Source organism: Vulpes vulpes, chromosome 2 (genome assembly GCF_048418805.1).
Source record: "Vulpes vulpes isolate BD-2025 chromosome 2, VulVul3, whole genome shotgun sequence".
Classification (NCBI taxonomy): domain Eukaryota; kingdom Metazoa; phylum Chordata; class Mammalia; order Carnivora; family Canidae; genus Vulpes; species Vulpes vulpes.
This window is the reverse complement of record NC_132781.1, coordinates 50423955-50444321: the sequence shown is the minus strand read 5'-3', so window position 1 is coordinate 50444321 and position 20367 is coordinate 50423955. Positions and strand designations below refer to the sequence as shown.

General features: G+C 63.2%; 1 protein-coding gene across 6 annotated transcripts in view; it reads right to left on the bottom strand.

Annotated features, from left to right (window-relative positions):
* Positions 1 to 20367, bottom strand: part of RXRA (retinoid X receptor alpha) — a 93756-nt gene that overhangs the window by 38943 nt on the left and 34446 nt on the right. The window contains exon 1 of one of the 6 annotated variants that reach the window (XM_072748237.1): positions 11473 to 11603. The exons of 4 other annotated variants lie outside the window; for them this stretch is intronic. Coding sequence is in view for 1 of the 2 variants with exons in the window: in XM_072748233.1 (XP_072604334.1) it covers positions 2023 to 2140 (118 nt within the window). In the remaining variant the exon portion in view is untranslated. Of the gene's footprint in view, positions 1 to 2022; positions 2286 to 11472; positions 11604 to 20367 lie in introns of those variants that run through there. One more of the 6 variants, XM_072748233.1, reaches the window with a different exon arrangement.

The following is a 20367-nucleotide window of genomic DNA, read 5'->3' as shown; positions in this document are numbered from 1 at the left end:
GCTTCCAGCACAATACCCCCTCTTACCCAGATGCCACATGACCCAGGCCCAGGGCAGAAAGGCCTCAGAAACAAGTAGAAAGCCTGATGTGCTCAAAACAGCCGCCACTGACTCCAGAGGCTAAAAACTTCATGCATTTGACTCACAGAAGCCGTCCTTGCTCAGGGCCTGTTGACTCAACATCACACGCAATGCTAACACCCCTCTTGGGATGACTTTCCAGGGAATAAACAAGTGGAAAGAGCTAAACGTGGTGGCATGGGATGGCAAGTAGGGGACAGTGGGAAAAGCCCAAAGTCACACAAATGCCCAGCAGCCAGGTCCCCACGTTCCGAGCTCATCTGCAAGTGGCCAGCGCAATGTCCCCCCACCATCCACGGGAAGACCGTCAGCATGCCCGGCACGACACTTAGAAAGCCTGGCCCAGCCACCAGATGCCCACGATAACCACCTGCCACACACACGTGGGCTGTAACAACCACAACACTCTGCTCACTTCCAGCTGAAAGCCGCCCAGCAAGATGCAATGGGTCCCCCATCCTCTGTCCAAGAGCACAGAAGAGGGCCTCAAGGCTCAGGATCTTTTCTGTGTAAAAGTCATTTTATGTGATTGTAAATGTCTGTCATGACAAAAGACGAGCTGACCTGGAAAATTCTCTATCTGCCTACGTTTTACAGATACGGACACCAAAGTCAAGAATTAAAAGGGCCTGTCCAGGGTCGAGCGTGGAGGCAGACAACAGACCTCACATAAGCAGTTCTTACCCTCAAGGAAGAGCTGCGGGGGGAACTCAACTCCAATGCCCGCTGACCCCTCTGAAGCCAGAAAGATGGAGCCCCTGCTTTCAAGCCACATGCCGGAGTTCTCTGCTGTAGGAGGACAGGGCCTGCCTCGAGTGGGCCTTCACGGTCACTCGGCCAGGACAGCCCAGCGCAGGGGCAGAGTTGGGCCCAGAGATGCCCAGGGTGGGCTACAGGCCACCAGTAGGCCAGGGCCAGCCCAGGACAAGTGTGCAGGGCAAGCATGCCCCATGACCGTCCCTCGGTTCCTGACACCGCAGAGTGCGGGAAAGGCTCACAAAGGGCAGGTTAGGGGCAGGCAGCCCCTGGTCAGGACAGCAAGGTGTCCAGCGGGGTGTTCAGGGCCCAACCATGTGGTTCCCTGCACCCTCTGCACCGTCTGCACCACACACCAACAGGCCAGGCCGCAGCCCCAACACAGAGACGCAAGAGAGCGGCTGAGACATTAAGGGTCAAACATCCACAAACTGCCAGAGGACTCTAGAAGGCCGGGAGGATTGAGGTGGCCCGAGCCCCACCCCAGCAGACCAGGAGTCCCTCCCTAGGCCTCTGTGGCACCAGGAAAGCCACTGCACACCTGAGCCTCAGTTTCCCCTGAACCTGGGCACAGAAGACTGTGTCCCCCCAGGAGCATCGATGAAGGTAAAGCAGCCCACACAGGCCCCAGTGCGGGTGAGCCCACGACACGGGCACCCCTGCAGCAAGCAAGGGGGGGACAGGAAGGGGCATGCCCCCCATCAGCATGGGAGGTTCCTTCAGCCTCCTGCCTCTCCAGCCACCAGCCCCTTGCCCATCCACCCCAACTCGGCCACCCGGAGTCCACAGCCACCTCCAGTTACACGAGATCTCTGGTCTCCACCGCAGGTTTCCCAGGTGCCAAAGGGGAGTAGGCCAGACCCCAAGAGGCCCTCCTGACCCCACCCCAGAATTCAGTGCCCACACATCCAACAGGCTGAGCCTAAGGCTGAGGCTGTGGGGTCTGGCAGGCCCAAGCCCTCCATCACGGCCATGCCCACGGGCCCTCAGACGAGTCACCTCCACATGCACATCGAGGGCAAGGAGAGAGGCCGCTAGGGATGGCAGTGGCCAGAGCTGGGACAGGAGCAACATGCCCTCACCTGGGCCCCCACGCATGCCATGAGCTCCACAGCCCCCGGGTGAGTCAATGGTAGCCCCCCCCCAGGCCAGGCCGCCCCCAGGCCCGCCAATCCCGGCCCTCACCTGCCAGCCACCTGGGGTCCCCAGCCCGCCAGGCCAGGCCCCCTCCTGAAAGAGAGGCCAGGAAGTGCAGCCTCATGGCGAGTGTGGGGGACAGGTCCCACCACGGGGGCGGTGCCATCAGCCCCCGGCCCGCTGGCTCAGGGTCCCACGGCCACGGGCGATGCAGGGTGACAGTACGCAAGCAGCGGGAGCCTGGGAGGGGAACGAGGCCCAGGAGCACTGGCGTCTCTGCGAGCAGCTGCCACTGTGAGCAAGTGGTGCTCACACTGGCCCAGTGGGCGAGTTCCCCTTTCCCAAGGCCCGCCCAGCCCACCACCCTCACCCAGACACCTGTGGCCATAGGCAGCTCCCATTGGCTGAAACCAGTACTTCTTGGAAGAGGACAGGGACCCCGGCCGTGTTTCCTCAATCTGAGACACAGTGGCCCAGCCCCGCAGATGGTGCAGCAGATGGGCATGATGCCTGGCCGGGGCCAGAGGAACAGGGCGCAGGCTGAGTTCAACCCACCCCCGGCCCGGCCCCCTGCCCCAGCTGTGTGCTGCTGTGAAGATGGGGCACCCCACCCCACCCCGGGGCCAGCCAGCATGCCCTTCGGCAAGGGCTCCTCCATTCAGATATATGGTGCCCTGAGCCCCAGAAGGCACAGGTCCCACAGGAGGAGGTGCAGCAAAGGTGCAGGCCGAAGGCCAAGAGCCCCAGACAGGACAGGGGGCAGAGGGAGATTGGGGTGAGGCAGATCCTGGACCGCGGGAGGTGCAGGGGAGCCACGAGGAGCCCCACAGCCAGGGGAGCAGGGCCTGAGCAGGCCAGGACGCACCCCGCCTCAGGGGCCGCGGGGACTCGGCCTCTCAGGGGAGAGGGTCTTCAGGACACCGGAGGGAAGGAAGCATCCCTGGCCCCCCACCGCTCCTCAGCCACACAACGGGTCTTTCTTCTTGGGCACAGAATGCCTTTTGTGGCCCATCAGCCAATGGCCCCCGGGCAGGTGGTGGGAGTGGGGGTACAGGGACCGCAACTCGCAGCCTTCAGCCCCAGCAGTCCCTGCCAGATGGAAGCCTGAGGCCCAACCAGGCCCATCCTCGCTCTGAGCAGCACACACCACCTGTGTGCCGCCCACCCACACACCCCCCATGCTGAACGCTGGCCCTGGGGATGGGCCACCGAGATGTGTCCCAGGCCAGAGGGCCACAAGGATTGTCCCGTGGCAGCCCCACACAGGCCTATGCTGTCTGGAAGGAAGCCCTCCACCGGCACCCTCGGTGGCATGGTCAGTCACACCACAGGATGGCTGGACCTGTCCTCCTGAACATGTGCAAACCCGGGCACCAGCGGCTCCTCCTGCAAGTGAGCCAAAGTCCTCATGCGCCCCTGCGCCCAGGCCACTCCAGCACACCCTCGGCCTGCCCACCCATCTGCTCAGCTGTATGACTGGAGCAGTCCCTTCCCTCTGCCCACAGAGGCCCACGCTCACAGGGCCCATTGAGTTCCCGATCCCTGGCCTACCCCACAGCAGGCTCTCCTGGTGCTCATCACACCCCCTGACTTAATCCTGTCACCAGGGACCCACAGCACAGTCCCCTCTGCACCCCGGCCAGAAGGGGCAGGCACCCCACCAATGTCTGCCCAATCTGGGGTTCCAGGATCACAAGGAAAAGACCCAGGAATCACCCCACAAAGTGGAGGGGCCCAGGACTCCCAGCTCCAAGGTGAGAGATGGCACTTTCTGCATCTCTATTTGGTTTGGGTTTTATGCCGTTTGCACATGCTGTTTTCATAATAATGACACAAACCACCCCTGCGGCAACCTGACTTCAGCAAGGCCCTGGCCAGACGGGGCCAGGCTGCCACTGCCCGTTCTCCATTCACTCCTCTCCACACCTCCCAGCGCCTGCCCGTCTGGTTCGGGCACGGGACCACACCTGGATAAGCTCACCCGATGGACAGGTGTGGCAAGGCCCTGCCTGCAACAAGCACTGCAGCCCAGCCCACATGAGGCTTTATTCCCAAGAGGCAACACGCCAGCTCAGCTGTGGCTTGTGGTCAGTGGTGCCCCCAGATCCTCCTCAGCTGCCTGCGGCCTGGACGATCAGCCGGGCAGCACTCCCAGAGCGGGGCAGGGAGGGGCAGGGAGGTGTGGTCCCTGAGGGACCCCTGGTCCTGATCCCACCGGGTCAGCTCACTTTTGCACAGCATCTCCTCACCAAAAACTAACTCTTGCCATTTTGGGGCAGCAAGGGAGGAAAAGGTGCTCAGTGCCACAGGTGACAGGTGGGTCTAGGACTTCAGGGCCACCCCCAGAGCCAACACAGATTTATTCCTGCCTCTGCAGGATAAGGAGCCAGCCCAGCTGACCAGGCGCAGAGCCTGCCCCACCGTCTGGTGGCCTCAGGTGGTGCAGCCTGGCCACGGGTCCCCTCTACTCCTGCCTGTGTGCTGACACCCGGGAGCCCAGCCCCCCACCCCGCACCCCATCACATATGCAGACGAGCCACACCCATGTGGGTCACAGGGTCTAAGAGTCCTACCAACACTGGGCCAGCCCTGGGCACAGCCAGGCCCCTCCTGGCCCCTGGGGGCCCACCCAAAGGAGCTTGAACATTCACCAAGTGCCAAGAATGTGCCAGGCAGGGAGCAGAATGGGGAGCAGCAGCGGAGCTATCTCTGGGTGGGCAGGACAGCAGAGGGGGTGGGGGTGTTGCCGGGGGCGGGGGCTGCACCTGCCCGGCGGGCCGGCTCGCGATCCCTTCGCAACGGGCCCTGAACCGCCCTGAACCGCATCGTCGGGAGCCGGAGGCAGGCCGCGGCCAGAGCGTTGGCGGCGCGGAAACCGGAGCTCGGCGGCCCCGAGCCATGGGGCTGCCCCCTCCCGGCCTCAACTTCCCCGTCTCTAACCGGAGGGGGCTGGCGGGACCCGAGGCCCCCCGCCCGACCCCACACACCTACTGTTCCTTCCAAGCCAGTCCCCTGCCTCTGGTCCGCCCGGCCGGTCCGGCCCGTCCAAGATGGCGGCCCGGAGGCCTGGGGCACCGGAGACCTTCCGCCCCTCCGCCCGCCGGCCCCCCGCCCCGGCCTCCCCCCAGGCGCCGAGCCGAGCCGGGCCCTGGCCAGCGCGCCCAGAGCCCCGGAGGAGCACACACCACCCCGACCTCAGCTTCCTTCCTCCCCGCGCCGTGGAGCGAGGGGGCAGCCGGCGGGGCAGGGGTGGGCAGGAGGTGCCCACGGGCAGGGGTGGGGCCCGCGCCGAGGCCGGCTCCCTCCTGAGCAGCTCCCCCAGGCCCCCGCGAGCCCGGGGACTCACTGGTGGGGAAGGCCCCTCCCAGTCCCGACCAGACAAACCTCAAATTCACCCGGGAGTCTCCGTCCATCACAGCCCCCAGGCCACCCCCTCCCCGCCCCGTGAGAACCTGCCCCCTCGCCGGCCTCGCCCCAGGCCCCCCAGCCCCGCCAGGCTGGATGCCCACCTGCCCCTCTTAGCCCCAGCCCTGGCCCTCAGAGCAGCCATGCTTGTTCACTCTGGTCTTCCTGCCAGGAACACCTCCTCCAGGAAGCCCTCTCTGCCCCTGCCAGACAGAGCCCCAGCCCCAAAGGCCCTCTCAGAGCGCTTGACCCCAGCTCAGACTACAAGCTCTGAGCCACTCGCAGCCCTGCTCGTCTTAGCCGCTGAGCCTCACACCTGCCCCAGCCACCCCCATTTCCCCCAGGACCTCCCTCCGCCAGCCCAGCCCACGTCTGTCCTTCAAAGTGGGACCCCGATGGCCCTCCCAAGGTCCAGGGCTCCTCCCTGAAAAGCTGTCCCCAGGTCACAGCTGGCCAGAGGCCCTGCCAGGCTCAGCCCCTGGCTCTGCCTGCACAGTCTGTCCCACTCCCCACCGTGGGGAGCACAAGCCTCCCTCCGCCTCACCCCACCACCGGGGCTCTGCTGGCTCTGCCACCACGTGGGCCTTCAGGAGAAGGTGCAACCACTGTCTACCTCGGGAAGCCTGCACCTTGAAGCCCCCTGATCCCAGGAAGGGTGGCCACAGAGCCCCACGGAGGCCCTTCCTCTGGCCTCTGACCCCCTACACCTTCCTAGAACCAGATACAAGGGTTAGCAGGTGAGGCTAGGTGGCCAGTCTCATCCCCACCAGGCACAGGAGCAGGAGGGCGACAGCATGGGGGGCACGAGCATAGGATGACACCCCTTCAGGCCTGCCACATTGCCATACCTGCCCCCTGGACATGCAGGGACACTGACCCACCGACCCAGGAGCCAGCCTCCATGTCCCTCTGCCTTCCTGCCTTGCCTCCTCCCTTCCCCCATGTGTTTGCTCTCCACTTGCAAGGTGGTCACCGAGGCATCATCTGCTCCCTGGGGAGGCACCAGCTTCTCACCACCACCCAGCACCCCCAGTCTGCTCCACAGGGCCCAGCCATAATGCGAGAGCCCTCTTGCCATCTCCCACGGCACAGGCTGGGGGGAGGCTGGGTCTCTGAGACCTGGCCCATGTGCCAGCTTCTCCGGGAGGCCATGAGCAGGCCCCCACCCACCCTGCTCCCCCTCTTCCCCAGTGCCAGGCCAGTGGCATGTCTTGGCACGCCACCCCACAGCCAGGCCCCTGCCACCCCACTCCTAGGATCCGTGTGACTCACAGGGCCGGAATGCCATCTGGCCCCCATTGCAGGAGGCCGCCCTGAACACACACACCTGCCCAGACTTGATGATGGCGGACGTCAGGAGGGCCTGGGAACCGGGTGTCCCCAAACTGTGAGGCCAGCCAGGCACTGTGCCATGGAGGGACTCCCAGGAGGGACCCAGGAAAGTCATGCTCAGGCAGGTGGCTCAAGAAACACCACCGCTACAGGGCTAGAGCCTGATCCCAAGGGCCCCAAGGGCCCAGAGGACCACCTCGGTAAAAGCGCCTCGGAACTCAGACAGGGCCACTGCCTCCTTGACTCACCCAACCCAGAGGCCAGCATGCTGACCGACCAGGGAGGGTCCCGGACCCACCAAATCCAGGTGCAGGGGCCACTGCCTCTCCCCACAAGGCCGAGCTCCACCCTGGGGTCGGGCGGGTCAACAGTCCCCACATGGGCCTTCTACTCAGGCCAGGCCAAGGTCTCAGCTGTCCATCAGGGGTGTCTTGTCTGAGAACACCCTTGCTGAGAAAGGGCAAGAGACAGGGGAGCGTGGGGGCAGCCACCTCCTGGCTCAAATGGCCAGAGCTGGCCTCTGACACAGAAGAGCCGTCGGCTGTGATGTCCACAGGCCCAACTCACCACCCCAAGGGCAGGGGCCTCCTCAGACATCCCCACTGTGGCCCCTCCTGACCGCGGGTCCCAGATGGTCTCCCCAAAGATGGCCAGAGAGCAAGGACGACTCTGTCCCAGGATGCCTCCAGGAGGCATCCACATCTGGACACCCACATCTCCCAAGCACGGGTCACAAAGGTGCCCCGAGAGGGCCTCAGGGAGCTCGGGAAATGGGCAGAGATCTTACAGGAGAGGAGCCCCACTTAGACAAGTAAACGGCAGCAGAGCCTGAAGGAGAAACAAAGGCAAAGCTCCGGAAACGAGTCCAGCAAGGACAAGCAGGCAGCACAGGGAACGGCATGACGTCCAGTCCTGCTGCACAGAGGTGTACAAGGTGAGCCTGGCCCAGGAGCTGTAGCAGCAGGACAGTGGTGTCTTAAGAGATGGCAGCACGGGCCACAACCACCCCCTCCCCAGGGAGGGAAGGCAAGGGGCTCGCGGCCGCCCCAGGACAGGAGCAGGCCTCTCTTCTGGGCACAGGATGGAGGACAGCCTGACTCAAGGAAACAAAACAAAGTCACAGCCAAGGGCAGCCTGGCTCCCCGCTACACTCAGCATGAGGGACACACAGACAGCATGTGGCCAGGGGCCAGGAGGGCTGCCTGCATACAGGACCTCCAGGGACTCTGGACAGACACACGGTCAGGCCAGGGGCACCTCTGGGACCCAGAGCCCCCGGTGCACAGAGAACCGAGCTCCCCGGGCCCCTGGGCGGAGTTGCTGCACTGCACAAACACCTGGGCTCAGAGGCCTCCATGCCCTGGCTGCGACCGAGCTGGCCATGGTCTGGCCGGGTATCTGCCCCCTCCCAGAAGACGGCTCCATGGAGCAGGGGACGTGCCCACAGCCTGGCTCCAGGCACAGACCAGCAGGTGCCCTCATCTCCCGCAGGGCCACATGGGGTCCCCAGGTGAGGTCCACGGAGCTGCACGCAAGCAGCAGGTGCAGTTTCCAGCCAGCACTTTCTGCCTAGAAGCACGGGGCAAGCTGTACTCAGGGGCCTCCCGCCAAGGGGACTGCACAGGGGAGACCTCCACTTGGCCAGGTGCCACCCCAATGGACAGCCTTGGAGTAAGCAGGCTTCTTGGTCAGGCTATGAGGGACCCGGGCCACCACCCCTGCACTAGGGGACAGCACGGGCTCAGCCCACCAGTAACGTGACCGCCCCTTGCTTGCGGGGAGTGGTCACCACCAATACTACCTAGTGGCCCCGGGGACAGAGGGAGGGCTCCCCTGGCCCACGGCTCAAAGCAACAAGCCTGGGGTTCTGTCCCCCACGTGGTCCCAGACACTAAGCAAGGCTGGCCAGGGTCCCTGCTCCCCTGGGCCCAGGGTCTGGGGGCTGCCAGGGGGACCCGCCGGCCCTGGTCAGGAACAGCAAAGAGTGTGCCTGGAAGGAAGGGAGGGTGTGGGGCCAGGACACACACACCATGCTCGGCCTGCAGGGGAGCTAGCCCAGCCCAGCCACCCAGACAGCACAGGGAAGTAAGAGCATTCCCCCACCTGCCCACCCGCCCATCCCACACCAGCATCTCCCCCGCAGCCTACGTGGACCCTACCACCCCCCAGAGCCCAGACCCCATACATGCTGGTCTCAGGTACAGGAAGCGGGGCAGGTCCCTCCCCAAAGCCCCTGCATCTATGATGGCAAAAGGCCCCTGCCAGGTGCCCTCTGATCTCCCCAGAGATCTAAGCATGGGACGCTCTAGAACATATAGCTCATCATGGTCTTTCAAAAACTCTACAAGAATCATCGATGGTCTTGTTACAAGCAGGGAAAGGGAGGCCCTGTCACACACAGTTCAAGCTGCCCAAGGCCACACAGCTGGTCAGTGGCAGGCTGGGCGGTGAGGCCAAGGCTGCCCCGGGCACAGGGCACTGGAGAGGGAGGGGCAGCCACAGGAGGAGGCAGCAGAGCAGGGAGCAGGGTGCGCTCCCCAGGGGGAAACCTGGGCAGGGTGATCCAACGGCCAGACATGCCACTCCTCCCCCCACCCTGGGTCCTCCCCGGGAGCGCTTGAGCACCCACCTCAGAGGGGGGCAGGTCCCTTCCTACAGAAACCAAAACTCCGTATTCCCTTTGGTTTAAACTATAAACAGCGAGGTAGCCACTACCCAGCTGCACTCGAGAAAACGGCCACTGCGCGGCAACGTGACAGGGAACCAGCCGTAGCCACACGGGACGCGGTGGCTAGTTTCCACTTTCTTTGGCTTTGATGACAGAGCTACAGGGGCGTTGGTTTGGGGTTTGAGGGGAGGGGCCGTTTTACAGAATCTCAGCGTCCCTGTCAGCCCCAGTACAAACTCCCCCACCTAAGTCCCCTCCACACCAACGCTGACTTGATTTTCTCCCAAACTCCCCCTGCCCGGAGCCCCTCCAACCTTGTCCCCTGCCCCCCAAGCCGGAAACAGCCCTGGGGAAGCTAGGAGCTCTTGGCCCCTTGCCCATGTCCTTGCTGTAAGATGTGAGGCCTGACCTTGACAAAGAGCCACCTGGAGAACTGGAGCATTGGCCCATGGGGCTCTGGGGGGCCTGCCAGAGCCACTGCCCACCACCCAGGGCTGACACCCCCAGCATGCCCCCATCTCCCTCCACGAAGCTCCCCATCTCCCAGACCCCAACTGTGCCGGCCCAGGACCCAGGGGCCACCGCGGCACCTGGACCAACCACAGCAGCAGCGGCCCCTGCCCTCACCCGTGTTCTCCGGGCCACCCACTCTCCACCCCCAGCCTTGGGAACCAGGTCATTTCCAGGAACACACCGGCTCTCTGGCCTCTAGGCCTGGACAGGCTGTTCCCTGGACCGAAACTTTCCCTACGTGTCTCCTGGCTCACTCCCTGCCAAATTCAGCAACACTTCCTCCAGGATGCCCTCCTGATCCTCCCAGCCAAAGCAGAGACCTCTCCAACCACCGCCCCCCAAGAGGAACCCAAGCCAGCTTGTGAGAGGCTGCTCAAATCTCAGGGCAGGAGCTCCACTGGTTCCTCAGGCATCCAGGGGCCTGGCCTGGGGCCTGGCAGAGGACCTGGCACACGGAGGTCCCACGTAAAGACGTACTAAGCACATGGAAAGGGCATGGGTGGGAAAGGCAGGAATGGACAGGTACAGGCTGCAGGATTCACCGGGGTCCTTAGGAGCCAGCTGAGCAAGCACCAACTTTCACAGAGATCCCAAGGCCCTGACAAGCTGTGCAACCCCCAGCACTTACACAACCTCTCTGAGCTTTTAGTTCTTCTGCAAAGAGACGCTATCACAATTGAAGAAAGTGGCTGAGAGGCAGTGGACGCAGGTGAGGGACCATGAGGCTGGCCCCTCCTCTGTCCCCACATGGTGAGCAGCAGGTGGCTCTGTGGCCCCCAGGCCTGGGCTCCAAGCCTGGCTTTGAGACTCAGGCTCAGACTCATGGCCAGGTAAGGGCCTCCAGGCATCTGACTCTGCCCCACAGGTCCAGGTGCCCCTGTCCTCAGGATAGCTTCAGTTCCCTCCACATGTCACAGAGGGCTACTCCACTGCCCTCCCTGCTTGGACACACAGACCAAGGCAGGGCCCCGTCCAGGGGTATGCAGTCCAGAGTCAGAGACCTTCCCAGGAGCCCATGGGGCCCTCCATCACTGATGCACAGCAGGAGAACAGGTGCCCTGTCTGGGAGCAGACGTCAGGGAGGGCTTCCTATAAGAGGCACCGCTCACCTTCCTATGGCTACAACATAGCCCCCCCGCACCCTGCCCCTGATGCCACCTGCACTGAGAATGGGACAGACACTCTTGCCACAGCCGCAGGGAGAGCAGCACACACCTGCGGGGCACCCCGTCAGCAGAAGGCGCAGAGACCAGGGCCTGAGTCCAGGCCCAACCCCTCCTGGCCCCAGACCACGGGGAGCATTACCTCTCTGGGCTACGGGGTTCTCATCTGGGTTTACCAGCCCGTTCTCAGCAGAACGGGCTGATAAACCTCCAGACACGGTCGTCTGAGCACAGGGCCTGGTGCACTGCATGCCGCCCCCCCCAGAGCAGGTGGCGTCAACCACAACCCTGGCAGGCAGCAGGTGCTCCATAACCAAGGGCCGCCTCGGGGGTCACGGGTCTCCCCACGACGTCACTCGCAGCCTAAGTGTAACCCACAGCATCCTCCCCAGTCCCACCACGAAGACTTGCCCTCACCAGCGCGCAGGTCTCCCAATGCCCCCTTCTCCACGGCCCCTGGCTCAGCGGCTGCCTCGCTGTGTGGCCCAGGCTCAGCCCCCCCATCCTCTCCGGCACCTGCTTCCTCCTCCGTAAGAGACCCAGCTCCAGCGCCCCTCCCTGCTGACGAGCGACAGTCGGACGCCAGGGCCGGGGCGAGGCCTGACCACAGGTTCCTAGAAGCCCAGCCCCCACACCGCCCTCCCTGAGGCAGGGGGTCCTCGCCATCCTGTGAGCCCCTGTTCTGCTCCCCTTCACCCCAACAGCCAGGTACAGGTCACGTTCTCAACCAGCTCCAGGCCCGAGTGGCAGAGGTCCCTTGAGGATCCCGGGCCACGTGTCCCAGGTGGACGCAATGGAATTGCAGAGCTGGGACATGCCCCCAGGAGAGCATTCTCCTCTGAACTGAGTCCTCCCAGGCTGACCCAGAGGATCCCAGAGAGAGTGGCAGTCACCACCCAGCAAGCCGGATGCCGGCTCCCTGCCCATGGGCAATGTGAGCCCAGTGCGCCACTCGGCTCTCTAAGCCCATTTCCCCCTCTAAACACCAAGCATCAGAATGCCAACCCCAGGGGTCACAGGACAACTCCTGGACCCCCCTGAGGTCGACTGCCCTGAGCATAGAGGATGGTCAGTGACTGCAGCCATGGTGGTCACTGTCTGTCCTCTTGCAGGGCAGTCTCAGGCCACAGGCTCTGCTCCATGAGAAGGGAGAGGAACACCCCCTGGTGTTGCCTCAGGCTCCCCACTTCCACTGTCTCCTCACATGGGGGTCAGCCCAGAACGGGGCCCATGTCCAGCCAGGGCAGTCCCTCAGAGGGTACAGGACCTAGGACCCCCAGCTGCACCACCTGTCACCAGACTGGTACACACCCACCGTGCCACGTCCCTTGGCCTCCTCTGCTCCTCCCTTCCCTCCCTGTTCCTTCCTGCCCTGAAGGCAGCAACGGCACAGACTCCAAGCCCTGGGTTCAAATCCTGCCCCCTCTAAAGCCAAGTGATCTACGTAAAATGGACAGGTCACAAGGACTATGTGGGCCCAGAGCAATGTCACACTGTCCTAACACCATGACCACCGCCAGCAGCCTGGGCAGCAGTCTGGGAGGGCAGCTGCTCCTCATCCCCCCTGGAGGGAAGCAGGGAGCCAGGCACCCTGACAGGGAAGCCAGGGCTGGGCCTGGCACCCAGGCTCCCAACACCAGGTCCTATGACAGGCTGGCAGGATGTTGGGAAACCCACGAGCACTTGTGTTTCAACACTGCTGGCCGCGTCAGCAACTGGTTTCGACATGCAACAGCACCCAGGAAAGGGCCTTGGCCCGCCCTCAGCCCACCCGCCAGCCTCACAACACCATGCAGGGGGAAGCTGGCCTCAGGCTTAGCACTCTCGGCTCCCCTTGCCATCCCCCAACCTGGGTGATGTCCCTTGTCCTCAGGGACATGCAGTGACAAGGGCTGGATCATTTCAAACGTGCAAAGGCCACCCCCAAAGCCTGTTTCCCACACCCCATGCCACGCTGCAGGCCCAGTGAGCCAGGGGGTACCAGGCCTAAAATCAGCCACCACGCTCTGCTCCCTACCTGTGTGCCACAGGAGAGGAGGACAAGAGTTCTCCGTGGGCCTTGCCCACAGCCTGGCACCCTGGGGCACCCAACAGCACAGGCTCCCCTCAGTGGGCATATGGTGGCAGGTCAGACGGAGTGGGGCCCTCTTCACCGCCCAGCAAGCCCAGAGACAGCCTGAGGCCTCCATGCCTTTGTTCAACTTTAAGCAAAAACGGGAGTGGGGCCCACAGCAGCAGCTGCAACACAAGAGGACCCTGTGCTCCACTCTCACTGGTCCCACTGAGCTGTCGGGGCAGTCCCACCCCAGGAAGGGGACCCTGCAGCCCCATGAGGCTCACCCAAGGCCTCATCTGGAGGAGCAGGGCAGTGGGAACCCCACTGTTACCCCACAGGGTCAGCAGGGGAGGAATGTTAGTCGGAGTGGGGGCATGGTGGGGACAGCAGGTCTGCATTAGAGGTAAATCCCTGGGAGCAGGGCCTGTCTGCCAACTCGCCCAGGGTCTGACCACCTGCTGACCCCAGAGCCTGCCCAGGAGCCCCAGCGCTAACTGAGCCCCGCCCTTCAGCTCTAGCTCCAGCTCTGGGGAGGGGCTAAGGTTCCCAGCATGGGCACCCACTGTACGGCTTCATGCACCCTCACCCGAGGCCCCTGGGACTTATCCCAAATGAGCCAGAAGAGAGAACACTGTCTCCTCCATGACTGCAGCAGCCTCCTGGCCCGCCACCCAGCCACCAGCCCCCCACACGTGTGGCCCAGGGCATCAGGGCTCCCCCAGCCTTCCATGGCCTGCACCCCTCTGTGCACAAGGCCCCCAGGACCTGCCACAGCCGGGCCCACCCACCCAGCAGACTCACCAGGGCTGTGCCACACTGCAGCCTCTGAGGGGCCACACCTCTGTCCACGCATCCCCCGCCCCAGGGCTCAGCATAATGCCCATCGACTGCCGGGGACGGCTCCAGGTGACAGAGGAGGACTCGGCCATCATGCTGCAACTGGCTCTCTGACATCCCTAAAGGCACTGCACAGCCAGGCTGTGCTGGGAGAGACACAGGATTTCAAATGAAGGGTGACCACATGCCCTTCATCAGGCGTAGACTGGCTGGCCGCCTCACCCCAGATGCAAGGACATGCAAGGAGCCCCTGGGGGAGACCAAGGGGGAACTAGTACGCAAACACAGAAGGGAGCTGGGGGCTGACAAGCAGGGAGGCCTGGGTGGTTCCGGTGGCCTGAAAGGTCTCAGGGAGAACCCAGCACCAAGAGGAGATGGCCAGGCTGCAGGGGGCCCTGCGCTCCAGACAGTGGGAGCAGCCGGCCAGTGGGGGCCTGCCAGGAATGCAGCCGAGGTTCAAGATCAGCTACAAGGATGTCCAAACCCGTCAACCCGCATGGCCCTCGGAGGCCCTTGAAGACAACCCTTGGTAAGGTCATGTCAGGAGACCAAGGGTCAGGCCCAGGCTGTCCCAGGGAGTCCGGCAACAAGGTGCCACCCACCACATGCCCAGCACCCCAGCACACCTTCAGCCCAGCCAGAGTCCAACACCTGCTCGACACTGTGAGGCACAGCTGACACCCAGCTCGTCACACTGGCCTACCCGAGTTGGAGTCTGGTCCCACGTGTATATGTGTGACTGCATGCAGGTGACACAAGCAAGGTTTCAGGTTAAAGCAGTCTTCAGGTCGGACGAGGGGCCTCCTGACTCAGCCCCTGCTCTTGCCCCCTCTGGCCTCCGAATCACGAGGCTACAGGACACAGTGGGGAAGTTTGGGGACAGGTGCCCACCTGGCCCAAGAGGTGAAGGAACTCTACCGAGGTTACCCAGCGGCCGCAGGTGGGACCTGAACTGAGCCCAGGACTCCCAAATCTGGACAGGGCCAGGGTTGTAGGGAGCTCCCAGGGACCCAAAGGGCCCTCACGCTCACAAGTACACACACACTGGTGTGCACCCCGCCCCACAGAACGGCACACCTGATCTCTCCCTCAAAGCAGGACAGCCAGCTCTCTAGAAACTTCTGCTGTCTGGGCCTTTTCACTCCACAGGGAGCATCTCTCCCATGTGGCAGGAGCTGTCCAGCCCTAGGTGGGAAACTCCAGGCCCCCAGAGGCATCCTCACTAAAACCCTGGGGCAGCCAGAGTGGCAGGGGTTGCTGTCCCTTCTGGAAGAGGCCTTAGCTACCCCTGAAGGCCTAGTTGTGCCCCTGGCAAGCCCCAGGTACAAGGGGGCCAGAGCTGGGAACAGGGAGAGCCACACACCCAGGCGTGTCCTCCTTCACTGCGAGGAGGCCCGTTCAGGGATGGGGGCTCACTCAGGACGTGGGAGGAGACGTAGCCTTAATGTGACCACCGCCATGCTGTTTATCTTCTGCAGGCTGCCAGTCCCCAGGATGAGGCCCAAGGGCTCTCTCAAGCCCTGGGCTCAGGCTGGGGAAGCCCCTAGCTTCAGTGGGAGGAACCCCCAGGGCCCAGGGAGGCCCCAATCCCCACCCGCTGCAGCCAGGCTGCCGGGGATCACAGAAGCCAGGTGCTGGGCAGCCCGGGGCCTGGAGTACCAGCACGCCAGTGGCACCTCCGGGAGGGCAGTGACGGCTTCGTAATGAACCGAGCTGTGTTTGTTTAATAACAAATTACACCAAGCAGGCGGGGAGCGTCTTATCACAGAGTCTCTCCAGCAAGGCCGATCCCATCAACTGATGTCAGGGAGCTCTGGGAACTATTAGCTTAATTAGCAGTTCCTGCAGGGTCAGCAAAAACTGCGGGCTGAGCCAGGGCCCGGGAACCAGTGTGGCTGCCAGGGACAGGCTAGGCGGGTCCTGGGGGGTGGGGGGGGCCCTGACGAGGGAAAGGACAGCCACAGCTCGCCCCTCGGCTCTCCACCTGCGGGTGCTAAGGGCGGTGCATGGGCTCCAAGTGCTCCTGTGCTCAAGGGCAAGCAAAGCCCAGGCCCATAACACCCTCCAAGGCGCCAGGTGACAGAAGCCCACCAACCTTCCCCATGTGGCTGGCCTCCCCCCAGGTGACTGGTTCCTGGACTGCTCTGGCCACCTGCCCTGGATCCCCCTCCAAGGGACACAGCCTGCACAGTCGTGCAGGAGCTGGCACCCAGGAGGCAGGGGTCAGTCCTGGGTCCCAGGGCACAGTGCCACCTCAGGCAAGGGACCTGCCCCCTGTTCCCCACACACCAGGAAAAGTCCCTCCAGGCCCTTCAGACCCTGACCTGAATTTACCAGGCTGGCCACAGACATCCTCCAGCCCCGCCCAACTCCTCACTGGGGAGGGACACTTCCCCCCACCCTCCCACGGCCACGCTGGCCCCAGGCCGGCCTCTCCCATCCTCCCCAGGCCTCAGGGGCCCAGGCAGGGGCGCAGCTGTGGCTGGTGCCGGGGAGGGTGCCACTTCACAGCCCCCGGGAGCCCGCCGCAGCCGATCACTCCACCGCTGACACCCCGAGGTAATCGGTTGCAGATGTGGCCAGTGCCGGAGGGGAGCAGCCCTGCGCCCTCCTGAGGAAGCTGGAAGCGGCCTGAGATAATGTGGGATTCCTGAGTCCTAGCCAAGGCCTGCGGCCCCGGGAGGGGCAGCCAGCAGTGCAGGGGGAGAGGAGAAGCCGCTCCCCCTCTCCACACGTTGGAGACCACCCAGGCAGCACCGATGCTGGAGACACTCGCCCTCCACCCCAAGACCACAGCCCCTCCACGGAAGCCCTGGCATCCCGGGGCCTCGATCCCACTCTGGGACTGGCAAAGCACCTCTCCCAAGGCTGCTGCTGAAGCTCTCATAGGCCAGCCTGAGATGCTGGGGTGCAACCCTGACCCTTCCAGGAAGGAAGGGGTGCAGGAGGCTCCAGACAAAACTCCCACAGTCTTAAGGCTCCAGCCAAGACAGAACAATGCCCCTAGAGATCATTCACCTGACCCCTGACCTCCCGACACACGGAGGGCCCAGCTTCATTGCTGCACATTTGTATGCACTTCACGTGGGCCAAGCCCCCCACCCCATATGGGACCCTTCCCCCAAATCGGGCCTGTGCTGACAGGAGGATAGGGTGGGAGGGGAACGCTTTCTGCCGACACACCTTCCCCCATGGAGCAAGCCAAGTGCCCCTCCATGAGTCCGCCTAGCCCCTCGGAGCTACCCCTGCCCAGAGTTCGCAGCCAAGGACAGACATAAAACTGGTCCAACTGTCCCTTCCCAGGCCACTGAGGGACATCGAGGACCCAGTACACACACAGCCCAAGCCACTGGGCCTGGCACCCCGCCTCATCCGGCTAGCCATGGCTAAGGCTGGCAGAGCAGGCGGCCTGGCCGTACACTGCACCAGAGCCCAGTGTCTAACACTGAGGCTGGTGCACGCAAACACACGAATAAGCCAGGAACACTTAGGTCTCACACAGGAACACACAGTGCAGCTGCTTTCCTTAGGAGCAAGCATACACACCAAATTCTGTCCCCACAGGCTGGGTCAGCCCACACTCTGGGGGCACGCAGGGCCTGGGACCCAAACGCCTCCTTGGCTCCCCCACCTGGGGACCTCTGCCCCCAAGAGGAAACAGCAGACAAGCAGAGGGGCTTCAGCCAGGTGCTGGCAGGCTACTGGGATGTGGACCCAAGTCTCCATCTCTTCATCGTTAAAGGGGGTTCTCAAGAGGACCCCGCGAGATGGCACATGAGGATGCTTTCCCAAGGCCTGGTGAGAAGCCAGCACCCTGAGTCCGGCTATGTTCCCCACCCAAACCTGCCCAGCCCTCACTGCAGGAAACACCCCAGATGCTGTAGGACAGGCCCCCTCACACACAGGGTGACAAGGACCAGGCACAGCCCTCTCCAGCCTGTCTCCTCCTCTATAAGAGGCAGGTACACAAAGGGGAGGGGATGGATATCCTCGTCTGTGATGTTCAAAAGGCCGGGGCCAAAAAAAAAAAAAAAAGGCCAGGGCCACCATCCAGGGCCAAGAGGCCAGCCCTGCCTTGGGCACTCAAAGCCCACATGCCCAGCATCTCTTCCCTGACCCGCCAACCTTGGCTGGGTCCCAGCAGATCAGCTGGCGAGTCTCCACCCAGGCTCTTGGTGCCCACACGGCGGACCATCGCACGACTTTCTGCCCTGCCCACCCCGGGACTTCTGCACCCTGCCCGTGAACACCTGGACTTCACAAATGAGACTCCATGGACCTCAGAAGCTCAGCCCAACGAGATGTCCTAATTTAGCTTGAGATTTAGAAAGAGAACAAGATTGGTCATGTTACCCCCACGGAAGAGTCTAGAACAGCAGGCAGGAGGAGGGCATGGGAGGAAGAGCAATCCACCGTCTCTTGGGATCAGCTGGGGTGTCTAGCTGTAGAGTCCTTAAGGAAGGCTTTTCCCCATACCGCTTAAGCAAAGTGAAGACAACGGCAGGTCAGGGCCCAAGTGACACAGCCTACACCTGCCTGGAAGCCCACCCTCGCCCCCCCATCAGCCCTGGACAGTGCACGCTGCCCTGGACAGGAGGACCCCAGCACTCTCAGGGTTGGAAAGGGGCATTGCCGGCCATGCGCAGGCGGACGGGAGGCTGTGCCACCGTATTTGCCAAGCGCACACCTGCACTTAGTCCCGGCCCAGCTCAGGATGCAGGGCTCCGGGTGCTGTCCTCACCACCTCGTCACATGGCCCTCCAGCCAGGCATACCACCTGGGGCCTTCCTGGACATGTTGCCAGCGAGTCACAGGAACCAGACACAGGAGCCCCTGCAGGGGTGAGGGGCACTCCAGCAAGAGCCTGTATGCAGGGTCCACCCCGGGCCCACAGGGATGGGCGCTCAGATGGGAAGCCAGTGAGGTGTGAAATTAGTTGATCCTCTCTAAATGGATGCCTTCCTCCCCTTCCCTCCTGGCAGGGAAGGGCCCTGCTGTAGCTGGACATGTGGGGCAGAGAGCAATGAGGTCCCGCTGCCCACTGGCTTGCAGCCATCACTTGGGTTACATCCATCACTGGACATGGTGACCACCCCCCCCCCAGGAGGGTCTGTGTCCCCAAGCAGAGCACTGCAGAAGTAAGCACCCAGCACCTCTGGGAGTGGAAGGGAGTGGGAGGGAGGAGCACCAGCCCCGCCAGCGGGGCTTCAGCAGGAAGAACGTGGTTCAGAGGGAAGCAGGGCACGGGCTCAGGCCTGCAGCGAAGTGAGGGGAAGGGAGAAGTGCTGGGGGCTGCAGGAGTGTGCAATGGGGACCCCAACTCAGCAAGGGGCCCAGGGGATGGTCCATCCCAGGCAGAGACCTCTGCCCGAGACACACGAGGGGAACAAGAGCTGAGGCTCCTGGCAGGGCAGCGGCTGAGGGATGCAGGGTTAGCCCAGGGGCGATGGGCACCCACTGAAGGCATGGGTGGGCAGTGCCACCACAGCGTGGATCAGCACAGCTGACCCTCTGGAGCCATGTCCCCTCCCAACCCCACCTACAGGGGAAGTGGGACAAAGGCTGAGGGGGGTCCACGCTCAGGGCCGGGGGAGGCCAGAGCTGGAGGTCCTCCCACCAGCTAGGTGGGCCAAGTTCCACAGCTGTCCCCACAGGAGCTGAGCCCCCACAGGAGCTGAGGCACCAGCCCAGCAGTTCCCCAGGGCTCTCGCTGCAGGGGACACTGTGGTCCCCAGTCTGCAGAGTGGCAGGGGAATCTCTGACGCAGGTCAGACCAGGAGGACACCCAAGGCACTGAGGCTCTGAGCTCTTGTTCTGGAAGCTTCCACCACCACCTGGTCACTTAGGCAGACTGAGGGCAGTCCTGAGAGCCACAGGCTGGTTCCCAACAAGGAATCTCCAGAGTCCCTGTGATTTTAATCAGAGTCATTAGATGCTTCCTGGCAGTTAGGAGACACACGCCACAACAAGAAGAAAAAGCTTGTTACCCACAACAGACGGCACCACTGACAACAGCACAGGGTCCCTGATGGACTGCGCCAGAGCCCCAACACCTCCGTGCCCCTCAGCCCTAGGTGTCATCTGTCCCGGCCCCCACTGGATGGATGGGAGTTGGACAGGGCAGGAGAGAGGGATGGGGTGGAACACACAGCACAGGGCCAGGTCCTCCAATGGGCCTCTGCACACAGGAGGCCCTCAGCTCCAGCAGGTCATCGGACCCAGGGCGTAGGGACAGCCACCCGCCTGAGGGAGGCCTCAGTTTCTCCATCTGTGAAATGGGAACATTCAACAGGATCTCCAAGTTCCTCTCTGGGGCTGAGACCAGGTGCCTGACCCAAAGAAAGTTCCAGAACCATTAGTTGATAAATCAGCAAAATGATTACTACGTTAATTTGATGAGTCAGATGGCAGGGCACGTG